At 40.9% G+C, this 24,784-nt stretch overlaps 1 protein-coding gene across 1 annotated transcript in view; it reads left to right on the top strand.

The window, feature by feature from the left end:
• Positions 1–24,784, top strand: part of LOC111874945 (epithelial discoidin domain-containing receptor 1) — a gene marked incomplete at its 5' end in the record, with an annotated part of 554,089 nt that overhangs the window by 394,329 nt on the left and 134,976 nt on the right. Inside the window, 1 exon segment of the mRNA XM_023870830.2 lies at positions 17,557–17,715. Within this exon segment, the coding sequence (XP_023726598.1) occupies positions 17,557–17,715 (159 nt within the window).

Below are 24,784 nucleotides of genomic sequence, written 5' to 3'. Positions count from 1 at the left end.
ACACGTCCTAGCCATTCTGTTCTTCTGGACTTCATGTCAGTCACAGTGTCTGGTCTGTTATATAGACTTTCCGGTTCGCTATTGGATTTATTTCGTCATGTATCATTTATACATACAAGGACATATATACTCCGTAAAATTTTCCCTTCCCAGGACATGAGATTTTATGTCTATTCCTCTGTGTCCGACTTTTATATTTGGTGATTGCAATAAAAAAATGTTAACACCCAAATATCTGTCACAGTTGTATTTATTTATATTAGATATTATGAACAAAGCAAAAACAAACTCCGTGGTTTAGTCCACAAGCAAACTATACCGACCGAGCGGCCGCCGCTTGTCTGTGAAGTTAGTGCCAAATTTAGCGGATAGAGGGTGTCACGTGGTCAGCGCAACGAATCCCCACGGTCGTTAATTTCGGTTTTCTAGACCGGAGCCTCTATTTCCTTGAAATAGCACCTCAATTATCATCACGAGGCTTAGTGGACCCCGTTCCAGAACCACTACTTCTCAGGAAAAATTCTGGTAACGCCGGGAATCGAACCCGAACCTCTGGATCTGTAGCCAGGAACTCTAACCACTAGACCACAGAATATTATGGCAGTTAAAACTAAATTTAAATGTGATCGGGAGATTCTGTGAAAAAATACAGCACTTTTATGGCAACCGAGATTATGATTAAAGAGTATGGGTGGTAGTTACTATAGGATTCTGACGATGGTGTATAACACACAGAGATATCGGGTTTTCGGACTTTATCCATCGTCCTGGTTTTAAGATAACTAAGAAAAACACGACGTTTCGGAAACTGGATCTGTTTCCGTCCTCAGGTGAAGGAAAACACCTATTCTGTTGGTTCCCTTAGAAAGAGCTAGCCTCAATCACTGGACCATTCACGACGTGTCCATGTTCCTCCGAAACGTCCGTATAATTTTTATGGTTTATTTTACGACACTGCCAGTATATAGACTATATAGCGTAGGAGGGTAGAATAACTGATTAATGATGAATTGGAGAGGATTTGGAAGGAATTGGTTTTGGTCCAATTGAGATATTTTCCTGGAATTTACTTCTACATACCGAGAAAAATCACGAGAAACCTTATTTGGGATATCTGATGTTCCGGCCTGGATCCAAATTGAGTACTTCGGAATACAAATCACGGTCTATTACGGTACAATTAATCACGCCCCAGAAGACAATAATCTTCGATTTAAAGTTCATTTTACTTTTCCATTTAAATATTTTATCTTCGAGCTTCCGTATGTAGCAACTTTGTTTAGTGACGTACACTTTTGGCTTTATGGTTTTTTAAATATTCTTATGGTACTTTAAGTTCGTTCGGATAAGGAAACATCAGAAAATATTTCTATAAGAGCGGTTTTTATGTTTGGAAAATAAGCTGTTTGCTTTTTTGTTTAATCCTCAGTAAGCCTGTGAGAAGCTCTCACTGTACTCGCGGCACTGAAACGTTTCTGGTGAAACAGGCGACGGTACTCTGCACTTTGTTATACAAATGGCTCGAAATTAAGTGCAGGAAAAAGAAGGGACATTTATGCGGGCATTTAAAACAATTTATTATAGTAGAAACGGCACAGAGAAGTAGCGGTGGTAAAAAATATATAAAATATTTGTCATAATAATTAATAGGATACTCCTGTGGTTTTAAAATATATGTCTCTTTACTTGAAATAAAATCGTATTTAGGTAATGTAATTACATGGATGAATATACAAATCTTCTGAAAGAAAAATGGAAAATAATATTTCGGTCTGTAGCAATGGAATCTTATATTTACCATAGACTTGCTATTTGAGGATGAAATTAGCTAACAAGACCAACTCTTTAAGACGATGACGACAATGATGATAATGATTATGTTTGTAAAAGATGAACAAATTGAAGAAAGCAGTCTTCTGGGATTTGGCACCGTGTATATGTGGTGTTAACCGACGTTTCGGAGGAACTGGCAGTCTTCTTTTACCGGTTCTCACGGTCTCTTCGCTTGCAGATTTCTTATATTTTTTCTTCTACCCTGAAGATGGAGGCGATACGTTCCTCCGAAACGTCGGTTAACACCACATATGCACAGTGCCAAATCCCAGAAGACTGCTTTCTTCATAGTCACCGCCGTGAAAGCCTCAAATCTTACATGAACAAATTGTTTGCAGTAAAGTTTCTCGAGGATAGAGCATCAAACATTTCATGTGTGGAACTACAGGGGATCGCGTAAGCAAATATATTCAAGTGACGATTGGAGGAACATTTATGTACCTGTGTTCAATTTACAAACGCGTTCTTTAGTCTGCTTTGAAACGAGACGTTCTTGGAAAGACTAATCGGCTACTTTCCTTCATACGGCAAGGACCTCACAGAAAATGACGCGTTCAGCAATTATTCAATTGTTTCCTGTATGTTCTTTGCCACGGTTGCGTTTTTACCGAGCCGTTGCCTAACAACGATAGTAGATACACATACACACACAGACTGATGGGAGGGATTTATGAAGTACGCCGTTGAGATGAGCTCAGGTACATACCATGTTTCATATAGATTGGTTCAGGCATTCTAAAGTTAACAAGGGGGAGGGGAGAACACAGACACAGTTAATGGAGATCGCAAAAGCTTATTTTGATTTTCAAAATAAGGAAAGTAGCCTAAAATAAAAGTAGGCTTATGAGATCACCTTGCTGTCTGTGTATGTATTCCCCTTATCAGATTTTGGATGCCTGAACCAATTTTTATAAAACTTGGTAAGTATATCATCTCAATGGCATAGTTCATAAATATTGCCAATCAGTCTGCGGGCCTGTATATTTCCCTTCAATCGTTGCTACGCAACGGTTTGGAAAACACGTTCCCGCTGCAACGAATACCCGCAACAATATAAGAATTGTTCGATGCGTCGCTTTCTATGGGGTACATGTCGCATCGAATGAGAGTATGTGGGTCTGTCTGTGTATCACTGCTAGGCAACGGCTCGGTGGACACGTTCCCGCGGCAATAAAGATTTGTTGAATGAGTCGTTCTTTATGCAATCCGTGTTGTATCGAAGGAAAGCAGGCAATTATTTCTTTCGTATTGAAAGGTGCTAAAGAACTTTGACACTTCATGCGCCAGGCCGTACTGCGGTATCCAAAACAGGTCCGTCCATGTCTGCGTAGAAGCTATGGCCGTATATCATCATTACGTCTGGACACTACACGACCGGTCCTTTGGGAAAGGGGGGTCTGGGGGCTGAGTGGGGGATATACTGCTCGAAATGGAAGTTTTAAATTCCAGTACACCCTGTCTCGGAAAGATGGTGGCAAAAAATCATCCAGGAAATATTACCTAGAAGTATTTATAGCCGAGACGCCGTTTAGTCTGTAAGAAGTTTACCGACATTTTGGAGGGATGTAATTGCCTCCAAATTCAGGGTCGAAGAGCAGTTTAGGTAAGCAACCAGCAGAATTTGCTTTGGTGCTTGTTTATTGCTGGTTGTTTATTTACGTACTCTTCAGTCCTGAAGATGGAGTAGTAGGTCTGGATTCCACTGAAACATCTCTTAACATATACCAGACTACATGGCGTCCCATCCCAGAAACAGTCTGTCAAAACCTCAAATTTGACATATCTGTGTCATCTTTGCAAAATATCCGGGAAACAATAGTTAGAAGGAGCTTCACTGAGATTTCATACCAATACAGTCGCATCCCGAAATAGATAGCTCCTCGTTGAAGTAAAATAGAAATAATGTGTCTAACCTATCGCGTATTACAAAGTATATCATCATCATCATCTACATCTGCAAGAGCTGAGCTTATTAGCCCGTTCCGGCTTCAAACATGAAATAACTTTGACGATCACAAGTAACTCTATCTTTACTTGAGCAGGCTACAAGCCTTCTACACAGCCCCACTTCTTGGAGGACCAGGGTTTTATTCAGGGGTTCCTTCCCCTTGGAGCCGGAATAGCTCAGTCGATATAGCGACTGGCTACGGGCTGGACAACTGAAGGGTCGGAGTTCTAGTCCCAGTAGGGTCAAGAATTTTCTCTTCACCAAACCGTCTGGGGTCCACCCAACCTCCTATCCAATGGGTAATGGGGGCTCTTTCCCCGGGGGTAAAGCGGCAAGGGCGTGAAGCTGACCACTCACCTCCATCTAGTGTTGAGGTCAAGAAAATATGGGTCTATACTTCCACTCCGCCATACGCCTTCATGGCGCAGTGCCTAATTCCTCGTGAACAAAGAAAACTTTAATCTTCCTTCCCTTAGACTGGATGCCTGTCGTAGGTAAGGAGGCCCGTGTACGCGCTACGTAACCCTGGAAAGGGGCCCTTACCGGGTACTACACACCGTGCCAACAAAGACCTGCAGCTCGCACAAGGCAGGGTCCCCACTCCCTATAGCTGGACTGTCTTTTATCAAATTTACAATTTTCCACCTGAAAGTATATTATTTTTAACATATTAGTGTAACGAATTGAACAATTCTGGCTGACAACATCTTTGTAGCGTAAGACACAGGACAATGCAAGGTACTTATGAACGGTGTAATCTATCTTCGGGTTTCAAAGAAAGGATGTTAATTTCTTGCCCAAATAAGCGTCAGTTAGCTTCTCAAGAAGGAGTCTTATCCATGGGGGGGGGGGCGATCACAATCATTGAGAGTACCTAGCGTCGCATGATAGGGCGATGAATGAAAAATTAATTGGATTCAGAAGGAAGCGGACGTAGCCTAATTTGAGGAATAATCGCAGAATTTGGATGAACTGAAGAAAACTACGATAGCACTCAGTTATGTTATCCGGTGTTCCATTTGAGATTCGAACCGATAACCTCCATGATGCAAGACAGGATTCTTACTGCTGGGAACACATTGTACAGTTTCGTATGAAGCGAGTGACTGATACAGTGGTAAGGCTGAAAAATGGCAAAAGCAGTTGTAAATGTAGATTCAGGCAGCGAAATTTGTTTTTTTTGTAACTGTAAACAAATAAAAATAAATTAAAAATAGAATAATGGGAAATTTCCCTTAATATATCTCTATATATGATTTCATATATGCGTATGAACACAAATTAATATCTACTCTGTACATGACATGACAAGACCGAACTCTGCCATAACACCTGTTCCCCCAGGCTTCACTTCCTTTGTCATTTTATTTTCATTTTGTTGGATAATTTTATGTAGCTATCAGTATCCGTACGGTATTGCGTCGAATTGTAGAGTGACTGGTGAATGATGAATTGTGACAGATTTGGAAGGTTGCGGTTGTGATCAGATCGAGATACTATCCCAGCATTCGCATGTAGGGACTGAGGAACACCATGAAAATACTTCAGAGTATTCAGAATCTCAATCTAGATTTGAGCCAAGTCTCCCTAAAATTGCAATGTGGAGCTCCACCATCCGGTTGCTTATCGATTGAAGTGCTGAAGGCATCTTCTTTCATAAAAGCTCATTTTGATGTATTACTCGCGAGCATGAAGTTGCCTGCTATATGATTTCATCATTAGTAAAAGTAACAAAACAGTAAACATATTGTGACATGTTGCGCAACGGAGGACTCCTACCTCCCCAGCTGCACGTGGCGGTAACGTAGCGCCTCGTAATAGGCGAGTCATCACCCCGCCACTCTCCCCGCGGTGACGTGACGTTTAAGATAACAGCTATTTGTTCTTGGGCGATACGGTAAGGTTTACCACTTGAATTTGATAATAATAATTCGGTTCTTTATGTATTTGCATGCTTACAGATCAATTATAAAGTTAGAACTAGCAAAGAGACGTACAGAACAAATTCATACACACAAACAAAAGACACGCAAGGCAACATGTACCACTTAGACAATAACAGTTCAATTAGTGCATACTGTAGCGTCTATGCAACGATCGTGAGAAGAAACATGCATTGCTTGGTAACGGCCGGTAAACACGTCAACGATATCCGGGCTATCGCTAGGCAACCACTCCTAACAAGAGTAGAAAAATTGTTGGAAGTGGTGTTTTCTGTTTGGTCCGCCCCGAGGCTACATAACGAGGAACCCTGGCCAGTTGATAGAGTTGCATTGCGGGATATACACCGGACAATAACGACGTGAACACAGAAGCCGAAGAATCTTTATTGTTAAGATCTGTTACCAGGAAACGTCTAGTGAAAGAAAACTGACAAGACTTAGCGTGTGCTCTAGTGATTTTTAAATTGTGTGAATTAGAGATAGTGTAACTTGTAATTATGTGTAAGTGGCCAGTAAGTCCAATCATCGAGCCACTCCCTGTCTGTAGTTACACGTGACGATACTAACCACAATGCTTCATAGTTTAATAATTGATAATCAAGAAGTATGAATTATAGGATATGATCATGAGAAAGCATTTTGCTTCCATATATCAACATTCAGATCAAAATGGCAGCGCGGTCTAAGGCATGATATATCTTCCCTCGCTCGAACGCTGGTATCATTGGTTCGAATCCCACTCAAGGTATGGAGGTCTGTGCGCGTTTATGCTGTTTTTGTGTTGTTCTGTGTGTAGGTAGCGGCCTTGCGACTGGGTGATCTCCCGTCCAAGGAGTCCTACCTTCTGTGTTAAAAGAATTACGAAACTAAAAAGAGGCCATGGTCCAACAAATGGATATAGAGTCATTGATGAATGAATGGGTGAATACATGAGCGTCCCTACAAACAGCAGCAGCACCGAATGTAGAGGAAGGACAGTTTTAACTAGGAGAGCAGTTCTCTTATATACGGAGAAAGAACTCGGAAGAGCAACAGTTCCCAAAGGAAATGGCGCAATTTGGATCCAGGGCAAACTTGAATAAGGAAGAGTACATCGAGGTGTACCTTCTCTTACGTAACTTGTGCAATTTTAACCGCTCTAAAGCATAAGCATATCTGTGAAGGACGTGGGGAGAGAAACGGCTGAGAGATACGTTTTGGTCTGTAGGAATTGCGTTTCTCATCGCTGTGATTATGAAAATGTCTGCCTTTTTGTATATAACGCCGTGTAGTTCATTGAAATTCAACCGATGTTTCGGAGGAAATTTTCGCCTCCATCTTCAGAGTTGAAGATTAAGCAAATTAAAAAACAAGAATCAAGCAGCAAAGCAATGCGCTATGTTTTCTCTTCTTACTACCTGTTGTTGCTAGCTTGGATTATTCTTCCATCGTGAAGATGAAAGTAATAATTTTTTCTAAAAATCTAGAAAATTTATAGCAGACTACACGACGTAGTATTCATAGCCACCGCTATACTAAATTTAATTCCAAGGTAGAAAATAGAATTTTGTTAAATCCCAACTTTTGTGACACTCTGTACTTTGCGTACGATGCGCAGGGGAATTTGCCCATGTTAGAGTATGCAGTACAACGTACTGCGGCCGGGGGAGACGTTAACTCGGGTAGCGGCTGTGATGAAGATAGCCCTGCTCTGTCGGGTCGCGTCAGATCCCACGGCGAGTCGTTGACAACTCTCAAATCGCTACTCCACACCCGACTTTGCTAATTGAAACGCATCATCACTGCCAGAACTCAAGCCCAGAGTTGCGCGTGCAGCGTTACCAAAGTCCTCGTTGCAGTGCACTGCAATCCTGACATCAGATCGTCTCCTATGTTGACACAGGTTTAAACTGTCACGCAGTGCAGATGTCTGTTTCAATATTGCTGGAATATTACATGGTTAATTTACTTGGAGCTTGCTACTGTCGCAGATACGTTGCAGTTAGTTTAACCACCTTGAAGACCCGCGCAGACTAGCATTCTGGTAGCAGAACTCGAAAGCTCAACATCGCAAATACAGTAGCCAGCTATTTTAAACAGAGTCCTTTGTCAGTTTTATTCACCTCACATTCTCTCCCTAAGATCCATCTTAATGTTATCAATCAACTTTATATACGAGGAGTATCGTTACCGAAATCGTCGTCAAGTAGGCCACAAATAACGTAATTAATTAATTAATGTTATCCCTTCATCTTCTTGTTGATCAACTCCTACTTCATTTTAGGAGTACATCTAGTTGAAATCTGGTCCCGAAGAACGGCTATCGCGACCGAGAGTTTCAGTGGTTTTCCTCAGTTCAATCAGACAAACGCTGTGGTAGGATCTTCACTTATGTGATGGCCGTTTCGTGTACTTTACAATTCATTACAACTTAATAATTATTTCATTTCGCCGGTCACGGTAGCCGAGCGGTCTAAGGCATGCATTGTCTTCTCTCGCTCGGAAGCCGGGATCGTGAGTTCGAATCCCACTCAGGGCATGGATGTTTAGTGTTTGTGTACAAATAGAGGTGTTGCGACGAGCTGATTCCCCGCCCAAGGAGTCCTACCGAATGTCTAAAATTTAGTAAATCCAAGTGAAACTGAGAGTTTCATGGAAGTAAGCCAAGATCCAAATTGGGGCTGTAGCGCTAAAGGGAAAAAAATCGTATCATTTCACACTATATGAACTGAGTTACTGAAGTTGTTAAAACTAAAAAACTAAACTCCTTGGCTTTAGTCCGCAAGCGAACTATACCGACCGAGCGACGCCGCTTGTCGGCGAAGTTGGTGCCAACTTTAGCGGATAGAGAGTGTTGCGTGGTCAGCGCAACGAATCACCACGGCCATTAATTACTGAAGTTGTTAACTATAAAAAATAAATGGCTTAAGAAATGAACGAATGAGTGAATAAATAAAAAAGAAACAAATAATGAATTATTAAATAAACAAATAAATAGACAAAAATAAACGAGTTAATGAATAAATGAGTGAATGAATGTAATGAATAAATAAGTACAAACAAACAAACAAACAGACATCAATAAGGAAAGCGCAGATCGCCACCATCAAAAAGCTTTAGGTCTGCATGCTTTGTCAGAAAAAAAATCTGTAACTTTATGTTGGAATCAGGAGCAATCAAAGACTATTATATTAATTCTCGGATTACATAAATAAGCAACAAATAATAGTTTTCACATTACTGAATATTCACGAATTAATCAAATATTGAGGTTACAAGGCATTCTTTAAAGTTTACGTAACGACGCCATCAGTAGCTCAGATCATATGGCGTCAGATGCAGTGTGAGTAATGAAAGATGAGCAGAAACGATATAGAAGGAATCTGTCATGGCCTATCCAGTCATTGGTTTAGAGGGACTGAGAATAGACCCTCAAGCAAGAAATTTGGTGTCCCGTTTGAAATTCAAACCGGGATCCTTTGTATTACAGGTCAGAATCGGGTAGAAAGTGCTGATACATGTTGATGACTTAAGAGCACTATCTTCCGGGATATAACGCCATGTTGTCCGTTGAAATTCAACCGACGTTTCGGAGGAACATATCGCCTTTATATTGAGGGTCCAAGAATAAGCCGAGCAAGAAACTAGCTTGAAAGCAGTTGGCAAGCAGAAACTCTGCGCGATATGTTCCTCCGAAACGTCAGCTGACTTTCAACGGACTACACGGCTTTATATCCCAGAATACAGTACTCTTCATAACCACCGCTGTGAGATCCGCACCTTACATATTTATAAATGAAGTTTACCGAGATTCGAGCCTGTAGTTCCAGCTCACAGATCGGTATATCAAATTGCTGATGTCATTATAAATAACAACGATGCGGCCAGAGTTTCATGGAATATGAGCCCAATAAAGACATCCAGTTTCATTAATCTAGTACTAGAGATATGTTGTATGCGTAGTCACATAAAAACGTTGTTAATTACCCCATCGTTACCGGGGGCTATGGCCTGCCTTTATGGTAGGTGCAGCGCGATATATCAAATGTCAGAATGTCGTATCAGTTTCGTACTAAAATGTAATAATCAGATTGTAATACGCTCTTTTAATTAATCATTCCCCTAAAGCAATTGAAAGCATAGGAATAGATTATTCGCTCATTTGATCTGTGCTACTAGAAACATTCGAGTCACAGAATATGACATGTTTCCTTCAATGTAATAAAGATTTGTTGCTGTGTGTGACTTATTTGGCTAATATAGGCAACACAAATTAAACAACACATAACTTCATATTGAGATTTTCACAGCGAGTTCTATAAACAGTTTTTTTTTCCTGGTATGTATCGTATGGCAGTTAAAAAGTTTACCGACGTTTCGAAAGAACGTACCGCCTCCATCTTCAAGACTGAGGAGTAGGTCAAACAAGCAGCACCTAGAAAACGGAACGAGTCGTGCGAGGAAAACCCGTTCTAAATATAGGACTGAAGAAAAGCGCAGAAAAAATTAATAGGAGCAACAAAAATACTATCTATTATCGGCCCTAAAAAGGGCCATGCTTACAAGAGTGGGGAGACGGGGGAAGGATGGGGAATAGTGGCACGGGTCTATATATGCTTCTCATTGGTCACTATTGGCACTTTTCTCTCGCCTTCCCCCATCTCCTTCTGTTTTAAATATGACCCTTTTCAGGGCCGTCACTAGCTGTTATCGTCCTTCCTCCTACTGATTCTCTGTGGGCCCAATTTAAGGCCTATATCTGAATGAGGTTTTGCTTGCACTGAAATCAAATGTAAAATATGTGGCTATCTTCGATCGGAACGCAGACTGTACTTATAAGAGGGTCGTTGCCAAGGTTTGGTTAGGATTATTTCACTCTTCACAAGCGATCAGTTAAGCAGCAATGCTAAAATGATAATTGACGAGGCACTAATTAGATCAGTAATGATTTACGCCCGTCCCGCCTGGAAGTCTACAGCTGGGACGTTGTGATGAAATGCAGCATCTCCAGAACCGAGATGTGCGTGCTACTGGAGAATTGATAGATGCACACCAGTCTGCGTTTGCACGTGGCATTCAAAATTCATTTCGCCTCTGATTACATTATCTAATTATGCTGGCATCAAGTAGAAAACATCAGAAATCATCAGAATTTAATTGTGCATGTAACTGAACAAAGAAAAACCACGTACAGCAAATATATAAGCTTTAAACTTGGCGACGGTCAAGCCTATGGCTGTTCAAATATCTGCTATTCATAGAAGGCCTACCAAAAATTTGTTAAGTGGAGGCTTGTTTTGCTGTACAATCCTGGACTTTTAAACGACCTCTGTAAATAATGTAAAACTGAACACATTGCAATTCAGTGATAAACTATGTATATATTAGTGTAGCGATAAAATGTATAAAACATTATATATAAATATATGCCAGAACGCTTTAAGAGTGTAGCAAAAATTGTTTTGTATTTTTACTGTGCCCCAGAATTGTCACAAACGACATCTGCCCTCTCCCTTGTCAAAAGGGAGGTTCCTCGCAGCACAAAACAGTGACAGTAAATTAAAATACTGTAACGTGTACGGGTGACTTATAAGACGGGTTTTGGATTGGATGAATGGATTGACACCTTATACACAGCACTCGGGGACTGCAGGCAATACAGCGTTACAGCTATTTCAATAGTTTACAGTTCAGGATTCCACATGCGCTAGGGTTCTCAGTCCTCACTGGCTGATTACTTGGCTTAAACTCTGACCTTGAAGAAGGAGGTTAGTACATTCCTCCGAAGGGTCCTTAAACTTCTATCAGATTACGCGGCATCATATCCAAGAAGAAGTACATTTTATAACAACTACCGTGAGAACCTAAAATCTCACAGGAATAAGAACCTTTAGTATTTTACCTTTACCCTTAGAACAAATAAACGTCAAGACAGTGGAGCTACAGTGGTTACTGGGAAGAAATTCACGACTATCTACAGACAACAAACTTCTAATATATAAAACAATTATCAAACCAATCTGGACATATTGACTAGAATTATGGGGCTGATCAACTAAATCAAATGTTGCAATCATACAAAGATCTCAATATAAGATACTCCGTCAAATTGTTAATGCTCCCTGGTACCTAACAAATCATACACTACATACAGATCTACAGGTACCAACCATGCAGGAAGCAATAGGCAAGAAAGCCACCACACATCATAATTCCATAGAAAACCACCCCAATCAGCTCATGGAACAACTCCTGGAACCAGTAAGTAAAAAAAGACTCAAAAAACTGTGGCCAAGTGAACTACTCTTTAAGTTAATGTATAGATACTAATTATAGATTATACAGGTGATTTCGCTGGATATCAACCTGTTCATGCCACTAGTCATTAGTATATCTAATGAGTAATCAGCACTTTAGCTTATAGAATTATGTAATATTCTGATTGCTAAAATTTAAATAAATAAATAAAAAAAAACCTTTACCCCTAAACGCAAATGGTTTTACCCGTGGAAGGGTACTGCGTGTTGTAACTTATTTGCGTGCTATATTTACTAAGAGAGATTCTATCTTATTCCTGTTTGTTGACAGTCCGAAAATAAATCCTTTATGTTCCGGTTTCTTGGTTGTATTTTTAATTTTACACGTATATATCTGAAAATTTTGAATAGATTATCACAAATTATTACCTCTGAGCTTCGTAATTTTCACTTAAGTTGTTTGAATTTATAATTTTCATGATAATAGAAATTCTGACGTTCAGAATTGCAAGTGATATACCCTTTGCCCGAATTTACATCACCTGCTGATGAAGTTTTGTACAAATTGTTAATTGCATTCGTGTGAAGGTGAATAAAACAGCAACGTCTTATCGCTGCAAGAGAAGCTGCGAGGTTAGGCAAACTGCGGGACAGGCACACACACACACCACATTAATTTCCACCTCATGGCAGCTGAATATTACAGGTCCATGCCTATAGATTAAGTGAAACCGCTTCCATTTTTGTTTTCAACAAACCTAGTAAACAATAATGTTTATTGTATGTGTCTTATCGTGCCCCTTTTCCATTCCCATGACGTCAAAAATGTGTTAGGCCTAACTGTGCGAGGAGTCGCTAGGACTTAACTCATACGGACCGTGACTTCTGAGCGACAAAACGGAGAATACGTACAGTTCATTTTATTTTCATGCATTTCAAGCATTTGGAGCCGGGATAGTTTTGCCGACGTAAAGATTGGGTACGGTCTGGACAACAGAGAAATCAGTGTTCGATTCCCATTAGGCGCAACAGAAATTTTGTTCGTTTACAGCGTTCAGACTGTCTCTGGGGTCCACAAAACCCTATATCAAATGAATAGAGGGGGGGGGTTGTTTTCCTAGAAGAAAAGCGGCCGAGGCTGACCACACATCTCCATTTAGTGCCGAGGTTAAGAATTCATGAAAATGTACCTCCACTCCTCCATACGTCTTCATAGAGGAGTGCTAAATTAATTGAGCACAGGTATTTTATCTTCTGCCGGTCACGGTAGCCGAGCGGTCAAATGCATGTACTGTCTTCTCTGGCTCGGAAGCCGGGATCGTGGCTTCGAATCTCACGCATGGATGTTTGGTGTGTTTGTGTTGACCAGTGTTTACTAGGTACAGGCCTTGCGACGAACTGATGACCCGTCCAAGGAGTCCGACCGTCTTTAAAAATGGTAATGAAACTGAGGAATCAGCCCTATGCTTCGAAGTGGGAGCAAGAGGAGATAAAAATTTTATCTTCTCGTTGTATCTTATTTATATATTAATTAGTTCTTGTATTGATTTGTGGTGGACAAAGTGGCGCTGTGGCAGGTTTTCTCCGAGTACTTCGGTTTACCCTGCCAATCTTCATTCCACCAATTTCTCCACAATCACCCTCACCTATCATCTGGAGCTGGTACAAAAGGCCAGAAGTGGCCGCAGTACAAGGGACTTAGTCCCACCCCACTAGCATTAAAAAATAGTTCGTGTATTTATTTTATTTTTTCTTCTTTTTTTTTCCTTTGGCACTACAGCCCCAGTGGGCCTAGGCCTACCTCCATGAACTTATTTATTTTATTTACTTAATTCAAAATCGATGTCAATTATAGGAACATTAATAACCTTTGTAGCTTATGAGGGCAATGTGTCAGTACTTTTTGTCACGAATTTTAGAACATATGTCTGCCACAAGATGTCAGGACAAGGTGAATTAGAAGAAAGGAAATTATATTAATATGTATTTGAAATCTTATATTTCCGAAGCACTGAAAAGTTAAAATATCTTGTGCGTTATGACATCGTACAGTCTGGTAGGTGCCTACCAACGTCTCTGAGGACCCTTCTGCCTCATCAAACCAAGACTACACAGGAAGACACGTACAAATTCGTTCCCATTAGACTACACGTTTGTATGTTGTTATGGTATGAACAGGAAACAAATTTATGAAATTGAAACATCATACTGAGATCGTGTGTGCTCACCTTCCTGTCCGTTCGCATGTTTCATTTCCAAAACTGCCGGACAGATTCTGAAGGACCTTTATTGTAGCAGTTGCGTGGGAAGGCTACACAAGTGTAGCACAAGTGTACACAAGTATATCGATTCGATTCAATATAACATTCTAATGGAAGTTATACATTTTCTGAAAGCAGATCATCTTGTTACACTTTTTTACATAACGCAGTATAACGCGACCTTGTCATATACAATATATATCACTACTGTGAATTTGAAATATAAAAGAGGGGAAAGTAATTTATAGGGTTATATGGGTCAAAACAGAAATACGTAAGAAGTTTTTGTACGAGAACCTAATTGGAAGAGACAGCATGGAACACGCCAACGTAGATAGGAGATTGATGACCCAACTTATGAAAGGTGCCTACAAGAAGACGAATCAGCCACACACATCCTATGTGATCGTGAGGCCATAGTTTGGTTAAGATTTCGTCACCTGGGTCAGTTCTTCATGGAACCATGTGACTTTTATGACGCCCCCCATAAATAAAGTCCTACATTTCATTCGAAGTGTAGGGTTAATAAAGGGTTAATCCAAAGGGGAGGCACAATAGATCATTGAAGGTCGCAGTGCGAGGGCCGGGTTTTATGGCCCACCACTTACACACATACATACATACACACACAGATACATAGGAGGATGCTTTAAAAAGTATCTTAAAGAAATGGATTAACGAAGTGTAGACTGGAACCCACGAAATGAAAATTTGCGTGCTGTTGTGACCACGGTAATAAACTTTCGGGATCCATACAATGCTGAACTTTCTTGAAAAACTGAGGGACTTTTGAGTACCCAAGAAGAATTTTATTTAATTTAGTTAGGTATGGTGTGTTGTGCCGATCACAGTGGCCGTGCGGTCTTAGGCCCCCTATACACACACAGTTGGGCCTTGCGATCGACCTTACAGGCAAAACTGTGACAGTTTGGCCTCTCCCTTTCCTTCCACATACACGCGCAGATAAACCGCCAGGCCGCATGCAGTCTTCCATTTAAATTGTGGGTCCTCTTGCGGTAGTATTTTTTAATTGCCCATTTAAATTTTGCTCTAAATTATATTATGTATCATAACTTTTGAACTATATAAGATATAATTATGAATTTTTTACTGAAATCATCTTAAAAGTTGGTTTTATAATATTACCTTACAATATGAGCGCCCTGTATCTGAGCGATGGAAGCAAGTAGATTAGAATTTGAGTTTCGTATTGAATTTCTTGAAACATCCATCTAAACACAACCCTGCCTCACATTCACTACACCAGTAAATAGATTCTTGCCTTTTACCATGTTTTGCGCACACCACACATCTTTTTTTAGGCTTTGCCCTTTTCCTTTGGCTGGAATACGCTCCAGGAAATGTCGTTCTGTGAGTCTTTTACGCGGCGGCTCAACTGACGGACGGCCATATACAGGACGAAGAACACCAGAACCGTGTTTTTGCACGAGGTCTTTTGCTAGTGAAAGTTTGAATTTTAGTGCGTCCATGTTTTTGTTATTCGGGAGACACCGATATATGACTATTGCGTTATGTATTGCTACATTGAGTAGCCTCTTGAATAACTTCTGAAACCACTTAGTACTCTTCTTTCGTTCAAGGAAGTACGGCTGTAGCATTTGATCCGTCAGATCCACTCCTAGCTTTGTTTCTTGTTTGTTTGCTTTATTCACAACCACACTCATATCATCTTTGTGGTATGTTGATATCATAGTCACTTGGCCATCGTAACTGTGAGGTCACGCGTTCTATTTAGACTGACTGGCAGTGCTGCAGGATCTAGGATCTTATGGTTACGCGAACAGAAAGCGTATTCTTTTCACAACAGCCCAGTGCAAACATCATCATGCTGGCATAGTTCGTTCCATATTAATGGACCTTCGAAATTAGGCTTACGCTGAAGGGTTAGTGTTTAGCACTGTAATCTATAATTGTTAACATGCAATAAAAGTTTGATTTTTAATTACACCACTTACCTCGGTATCACTAACAAGACTTGCAAACCCGTCCAAGGCCTCTTCTTCGTCTACCAGGAACAACAAATCTTTGTAGTACCACAATTTCGGGACATAGAGGTCTTCGCTACTCATTCCAGATTTCTTAGCCATCAGTACTTTCTTCCGTTCCTTCCTGAAACTACTTCGTAGATTGTTGATCTTTTCCAACACAGTTTCCTTGTTAGCATGTGGGTCAACTGTTTTCAATTTTTCTGTCAGTGCTAAATAAGCATTCTCTTTCATCTCCCGGTTGTGATATTCTTTGCTCTTCACCTTCCAAATGCAAGAATGACCACGAAATTGTTCAATAAACTCGACTAAAAAGTCCTTCGACCATGTCGCCATAGCACAAAGTTTCGAAATACCACGAGAAATGACCACAACGCGAAACAGTGCGGAAGAACACGAGACAGCAGCAGCAACTGAGCGATTGGCCTGCCGGTATCGTCACACACGTACGTTCCGCCTGTCACTTGCTACGTCCTGTAGGTAGAACTGACGGGATTCCTACAGGCCAACAGTCCAAACGATTGGCCGGCCAGCCGCACCACACACGTCAGTTTTGCCTTTCAGTCATCAACTGTGCAGACCGAACTGGAGGCCAAACTGTGTGTGTATGGGGGACCTTAGACATGAAATGTCTTCTCCCGCTCGAACTTGGATTTTGGGTTCGAATCCCACTCGAGGCATGGAAGTTTGTCTGTGTCTATTCTGTGTTTGTGTTATCCTGTGTTTAGGTAGAAGCCTTGCGACGGGCTGATCCCCTTTCAAAGAGTCCTGCCGACTGTCTTAGATTAAGAAATTGAAGCAAAACTAAGCGTTTCATGGATGCCCTATGTTCCAAGTGGGAGCAACAGGAATATAGATAGATAGATAGATAGATGGGTGGGTATTTAGATAGATAGATAGATAAATAGATAGATAGATAGATAGATAGACAGACAGACAGATAGATAGATAGATAGATAGATAGATAGATAGATAGATAGATAGATAGGGCAAAAGTGGCCGCAGTACAAGGGACTTAGTCCCACCCCACTAGCAATAAAAAAATAATAGATAGGTAGACAGGTGTCTGGTACGTGTAGCATCATTTAGTTTCTGATAGCGAGTTGTTTTCTGCAATTAGAGATTATTTTGATATTGAATGGACGTTAAGTCTGATGAGGCATGTGAAGAGGCAAATAACATGTTTACACTCTCGTGTCACTTCGCTTGAACTGTACAATATTCTTCAGTCTGAATAAAGTATCTCAGTCTCCCTAAGAGAACGCGTTCAGCATTGCGTTTCAGAGAATAACATTTCAACTGAGCTCTGTGGTATATTGTGTATTTCAGAGAGCATAGTAACGTATTCAGCGCCTCGGGGAGAGGAGGAATCGTCCCTGGAAGACCTGAGTTATGATGGAAGTTTGGACGGCGGCCACATGCGAGGCGGTCTGGGACAACTTGTGGATGGGCTGTTCGGTGACGACCATATACAGGATCACACGCCAGGCAAGTCGACTTCATTTTTCTTGGCGCTTAGTTAGTTAGTTATTGGAGAGGGTGGGTTTCCCCATGCACTTAGACCAGTATTGGTCCATTGTGCTTCCCTCTATGATATTCTACCAGTCTCTATACCCTACCGATATTGGTGCGTACCATCAGTCCCGACCGAGCCAGCGAGTTCGGCCTCTACTGGCTTGGCGGTATCTATAATGCTTCCCCCATCTATCAGAGGCGTTAGAGACTACTGTTGGGCGGGAAATGTCCTTGAATTTGGCTCAGTGACCTCCTTTGGAGATATGAGGTTCTTTTACGTGCCGTAAAGCTACGACACGGGACCCACGGCTTAAAGTCCCTCCCCGAGGACTTGTTCCCTGAATTTTTCCGCCCTTAAAAATTCCACGACCTCCGCCGGGTTTGAACCCGCGTACCACGAGTGGGAACGTTACCTCTAGACTACGGAGGCCGCTTTCTTGACGCTTACTAGTGGCTACGAATGATGGAGGAACGGTTTAACTTCTCCAACATTTTCTTATTCTTTCTTGGATTAGACTAAGCTCTTTCTCCGGTTTCGGTCAGTCGCTCCGCCTGGTAAACTTCTGCTGGGTCTCGCCAGCACAGTCATTTTCGGCTCCGAGCCCAGCTTGACTCATGCCCATATTTTACGTTGTCACGACACTGACAGTCGTGCAACTCTGTTTCCGGATTCACATTTCCATCCATATTTATATATATATATATATATATGTACGTATGTACATATATATATATATGTACATACGTTCAGAATTAGAAATATTCAACTTAACTGAGAGAATATAAACGTAAAGGTATCTCTGTAACAGACCGCAGAGGCCCATACGGATGTGAGACGTCGAGGCTCTCAGCCGCCCTTTACCCCAAGGAAGATCCCTGGTACTCGTTTCTGTTAGAGGCTGAGTCGACCCCAGAGCCACAGTGCGGCTGGAAGGATTAGGTCAATTGAAAGTATCCAATGACGATATTCCGGCTTGTACATGTAGCATAGTGCTTCAACCAACTCCTCTACCGCGTGACCCAACTGAGAGAACAGGAAAATAAAAGGAAAATGGTACGAACATATGCTTTAAAGATGACAACAGAGAAACTTCCAAATATAATACTGAACTATAAACCCAGAGGACACCGAAATACTGGACGTGAATAGTTAGATGTAAGGGTGTATTCTCTCGAAGTCTGAAACAGGCCAATGGCCTATATCCTTGAAGAAGTAGACGAAGAAGAAGATATACTCATGAACGAGGGTGGTTCAAGGTTGACCCGGACATCAAATTTTTCAAAAATAATATGCATGTCAGAATCGTCGAATTTTCCATGTGTGAAGAAGCAGGTAATATAGACTGAACATAAAGTCTCTTTACAATTTCAGAAATGTATTACAAAGGCAATTGATGCTATATATTCATCAGATTTATTGTATGTACTTAGTGGTTATCCAATGAACCCCGTACAAAATGGCAACCGAGTTTGCTTTAGTGATGAGGCAACCTTTCATGTTTCAGGGAAACTGAACACACACAACATGAGAATCTGGGGATCAGAAAACCCCCATGTGTCTAGGGAACTTCAGCGAGATAGTCGAAAGGTGAATGTGTGGTGTGGGATCATGTGCAATCGTATCATTGGTCCATTTTTCTTCAACGAGCCATCACCTACCTTGATCTTTTAACTGAATACGTGGCACCACAACTACATGACCTTCAACCAACCATCATTTTCCAGCAAGATGGTGCACCACCAGATTGGGGACTGCACGTTCGTGGGTTTCTACATGAAACATTTCCAGACCGGTGGATTGGAAGGGGTGGCCCAGTTCCCTGGCCACCTCGTTCGCCAGATATCACTCCCCTCGACTTCTTTCTATGGGGTTATGGTAAAGATATCGCGTGTCGAACAAAGGCACGGGACATCGCTAATCTAAAGCCGAGGACCACTGATGCCATTGCCACCACTGATGAGGGTATGCTACAGCGAACATGGCAAGAAATCGAGTACCGTCTTGATGTGCTTCATGCAACTAATGGTGCCCATATAGAGATGTATTATAGGAGGAAAAGAACTTAAATATATACGTCTCATGTTGTAATAATTTCCACTTATCTGTCTTTTCATTTGCCTTTGTAATAAATTTTTAAAATTGTAAAGAGACGTTATGGACACTCTGTATTGTAGGGCGGTTTCTTTGACTATTTCCTATGTCTTATCTTCCGAATCGCTTGGTGCACGTCATTTCGAAGTAAGTTATTGTAAAAAAACTCTGTGGCTTTAGTCCGCAAGCGAACTATACCGACCGAGCGGCCGCCGCTTGTCAGCGAAGTTAATGCCAACTTTTGCGGATAGAGGATGTCGCGTGGTCAGCGCAGCGAATCCACACGGCCGTTAATTTAAGTTTTCTAGACCGGAGCCGTTACTTTCCGTTCAAGTAGCTCCTCATTAACATTGCGTATTAATTGTTACATGATATGGATGAAAATCGACATGAATCACTCATCCTGAATCCCAAAATACACTTTTCCATGATACTTCCAACTGGCAGTCGCGTCTTGATGGTTCCAGAAATCTTTATGTCCTTTAAATGAATTTATTACATAAATCATCGACACATACACGTGATAGGATCTTCTCATATCGTGCATTTAACTTGTGAAGAATTTCACTAGTCTGATAATACAGCGCTGTTCTACACTAGCAATGACGATGTCTGACGCCATCTTACGATTATAGTAGCTCTAATGCGCAGAAGCGGGGCTCATGGTAGCCTGACATGCAGTGAATGCAGTATTGCAACCACTGTCCATAAACAATTTATATTTTTCTGTTGCCCACATCTTCAGGAAAAACAATGAAGTCCAGTTTAACCTTGAAGCATTCTGTATACAGGTATCATGTGTATATATATCTATATTCGCATGAGCTGTAATTAATGTAATGTAATATATATAGTGGACTTAAATTTGAGAAAGAAACTAGTGAAATGCTACATTTGGAGCATGGCTTTGTATGGGGCTGAAACATGGACACTTAGGGCAGTAGATCAGAAACACCTGGAAAACTTCGAAATGTGGTGTTGGAGAAGGATGGAGAAGATCAATTGGACCGATTATGTGAGAAATGAAGAAATGTTATTTAAAGTCAGTGAGCAGAGGGATATCCTACACGAAATAAGAAAACGGAAAGCTAATTGGATTGGTCATATCTTACGCAGTAACTGCCTTCTAAAAGAAGTTACTGAAGGAAAGATATAGGGGCGGATAGAAGTGACCAGAAGACGAGGAAGAAGACGTAAGGAGATGCTGGATGACCTTGGGGACAGAAGAGGATATTCTCATTTGAAGGAGAAAGCTCTAGATCGTATTAAGTGGAGGAAATGTTTTCGAAGAGTCTGTGGACCTGTCGTCTTGACAGATTACTGATGAATGAATGAATGAATGAATGTATATAGAATGAAAGCATCCTCCACTTCAAAATTACAGCGCACGCGAACATCTTGCAAATTTCGGACCTAAGAGGAAGAACGTAACACGAGGATGGCGACCGCATAATGTACAACAGCATGCGTTTACTCTGCACTCAGTGTTATCAGAATTACAAAAGTAAGAATGGTAGGATGGGCTGTACAAGTAGCATGAGTGGCAGACCAGAACTTCAAATACCACGTGAAAGACGTAGAGTTAGATAAGAGAATGATATTAAAATAGATCTAGACGGGTAGTGTATAAAGACACGGAATGAATTAATCTAGCTGTAGAGAGAGACCAGTGGTGGAGTCTCTCAAATACTGAATGGATCTTCGGATTCCTTAAAAGAATAATTTGTTTAGCAACAGTCAGCTTCTGAAACAGGATTCTGCTCCGTGTACGTTCTTATTAAAGTCGATCAGATTACGCATATGCGAACGCTGCTCGGAAACTAACAAATTAGAGTTGGCCAGATTTTCGTTTTTACATGCCAGCATGTTCCCATTATTTTCCCCTGCATGCGAACATGTCAGAACTCAAAATATGAATACACGAAATAAAATATTGTTATTTATGTCATTTTTACTGCCTCTTTTTCCGCAGAGATATGATTAATTTTTAAATAAAGAGGATGATTTATGATCATTGATGAAATGTTACTATCACTTTTATGTTCTTTCATATGAGAAAAATGGTACCAACATATTGAAGCAACGTAGATGTGATTAACATATTAAATATTTCATTATTCATTTCATGTACGTGACCGAAATTTGGGCACAAACACACCTTCAATCACGATTCTCTGAATGCCAAATTATGTGTATTGCTAGCCAGATCATTCTGACGTGCGTGTTGACTAGATGAAGGCGTAACTATGGCCATGAGCTGCAGTAGTATTGGCGTTGAGTGCTATAGTGGCTTCAGTCCCTTACAATAAGTAAGGAATCCGACGAGGATAATTTTTTAAGCTAATAGAATGAAAGTAACAGTAGGGTTCAGAAAACTGAATAATAAGGAGGCTCGTTCTCTGCACTCCTTACTTACTTACTTACTTACTTACTTACTTACTTACTTACTCATGGAGCTGAGCCCTTCTTGAGGAGCCGCCAATTCTGCAAGCTACTCAAGAATTTCCCAGCATTTTATGGAACCAGAAGGTTCATCACCGTGTTCACAAGAGCCCTCCACTCGTCCCTATCCTGAACCAGATCTATCAAATTAAATTTTGGGTTTCCTAGAAAGTAGGAATTTTATGGCCAGTTGAGCGACTTTTAGCTCATCGTAACCCACCCAACCTGAATTATGTACTGACTATTGTCCTTATACGCGGTATTTCAGTGCAATCTCCGTCGGGAAATTTGCTCTGCTGAGTGAGATTATGTTAACACAGTGCGTCGTTAAATCAATACATGCTCTAGTTGCATGTCATACTAATTCTTCGGTAGATGGATGTGCCAAAAATAGTGTCTCCTTCGTCAGCTGTCGTCATTTTAATGAGAAATGCTTGTTTATATCATATTTCTGATACCTATAGTTTGAAATTTTCAGTATTGAATATTATAGTTACAAAAAAAGGGTAAAGGTATCCCTGTGACATGCCGTGGAGGCCCATAGGGTTGTGAGACGTCTAGGCTCCCACATTTTCTAGACAATCGGCTCACAGGTAGCGGTGAAGTTTTCAGCCTTATACACCGGTTGGTCATAGTGTGGTTGGAAGGATTTGGTTAAGTGAAAATCCAATGACCTCATCGGGATTCAAACCCTCGACCTTCCGACTTGTAGCATAGTGCCTCAATCAACTACGCTACCGCGTGCCCCGCGCGTTATAGTAACGCTTTTAAAATGATAGAATTACGAGCATGCTTAGCGCCTGGTGTCTCTCTATGTGTGTACAAAAATATAAAGTGTGGTGGGCGCACATTAGCTGGAAAAATGATATAGTTAACCATGAATACGCATGCGCAGCACGGGACAACTTGATTTGTTGGTAGTGTTTGTACGCCGCCATGGTGAGTACACGCTCCTGAAGACGTTTCTGTCTTGAAACCGTTATTCCGTTCGCGTTGTTATTCCGCTCCGTTCCCTTAAGGACCATCTTCTGTTACACTTCTTGTGGCAGTGGTTCTCAACCAGGGGTACATGCACCACCGCAGGATACTTGAGATGTGCTTCATACGTTGTCATACAGGGAGCTAAGGTTTACCGTAAAAGTTTCAAAAACGTTATTTTGTACAGCTTTGTCTGTTCATGGAATAGGACTAAATATAATTTGTTCATTAATCATCACCAACCAAGAACTGAATGAATCTCGTACAAAACTCCTGATCCGTTATTGAATATTGCAGAATTCGAAGATTGGAATGAATAGGTAATGTCATTGGAAAGAAAGAGAAAAGCGGCTAAAATTTTTGTAAAGTGAGCAGGAAGTAGAACTGATATTGGAAGAGCCAATTTGAGATGGATTATGATGCACAGAATGATTTACGAGAGTTTATTGTAAAGAAATTAGGACAAAAGACATATACGAGTATATTATAAAGTATGCCATGGTTCTTAGAGGAGCGTAGGACCAAGGCGTAGGTAAGTATTTCAGATTTCTTCAAAATGAAATAAAGGATTTTATTGTCACATTTATGATATAGGATAACATGTAGCCGGAGATAAGAATTATATATATATATACGATTGTGGTAATGAAGTATATGAGATCAAGGGGACAAGTCGACTGTGATAGGTACACAAACGCTGTGTTATGGAAAATTAATATTTTATTCAGAATGGTTGGTAAGATTTCTGATGTAGTGCGTTACGCCACTGTTGCTTGGCAATGTGAGAGTCACGTACGGCGATCACTCATTGTGGCTACCAACCGCATACCCAGGGCTGCCTCACAGAGATAACGCACGCCACTGTCGACGCCAGTGGAGGCACAAAACATATAACGTCGGTCCACATTTCATTCGGCCATTGTTTCATCATAAATTATTTTTAACGTCACTTCCGCAAAAAAATATATATATACGAGAAACTTCTGGTGATAGTAGTTACATGACGTACATTGTTTTTAATTAAAAATTATTTGACTGATAATTAGACACCATGCCATGTCAGTCTGATTTCATCCACCGGGGCTCTTAGTTCCTTTGTATTTATTATAATCTGTTTCAGAACATTTACAGTAGTGATATTATTAAAATTATATAATTAATTTAAATCTGCTTTTCGGTCTCTCGTTACATCTTGAGATGGTGCTACTGAAAAGCCCAGAAGGATATATCTATAGAGAACAGTGACATCCTACAAACAAGTACGGGGCACGCGGTAGCGTAGTTGGTTGAGGCGCTATGCTACAAGCCGCAAGGTCGCGGGTTCAATTCCCGATGAGGTTACTGGATTTTTCAACTTGCCTAATCATTCCAGCCGCATTATATCCCTGGGGTCGACTCGGCCTCTGACAGAAATGAGTACCAGGAATCTTCCTGGGGATAAGGAGCAGCCTCACCGCCATCTAGAAAATGTGGGATTCTCAACGTCTGGCCTGTTACAGGGACAGCTTTACTTTTTTTTTTTTTTTTTTT

The sequence above is a fragment of the Cryptotermes secundus genome, unplaced genomic scaffold (assembly GCF_002891405.2).
Source record: "Cryptotermes secundus unplaced genomic scaffold, Csec_1.0 scaffold661, whole genome shotgun sequence".
Classification (NCBI taxonomy): Eukaryota; Metazoa; Arthropoda; class Insecta; order Blattodea; family Kalotermitidae; genus Cryptotermes; species Cryptotermes secundus.
This window is presented reverse-complemented; position numbering and strand designations above follow the sequence as displayed.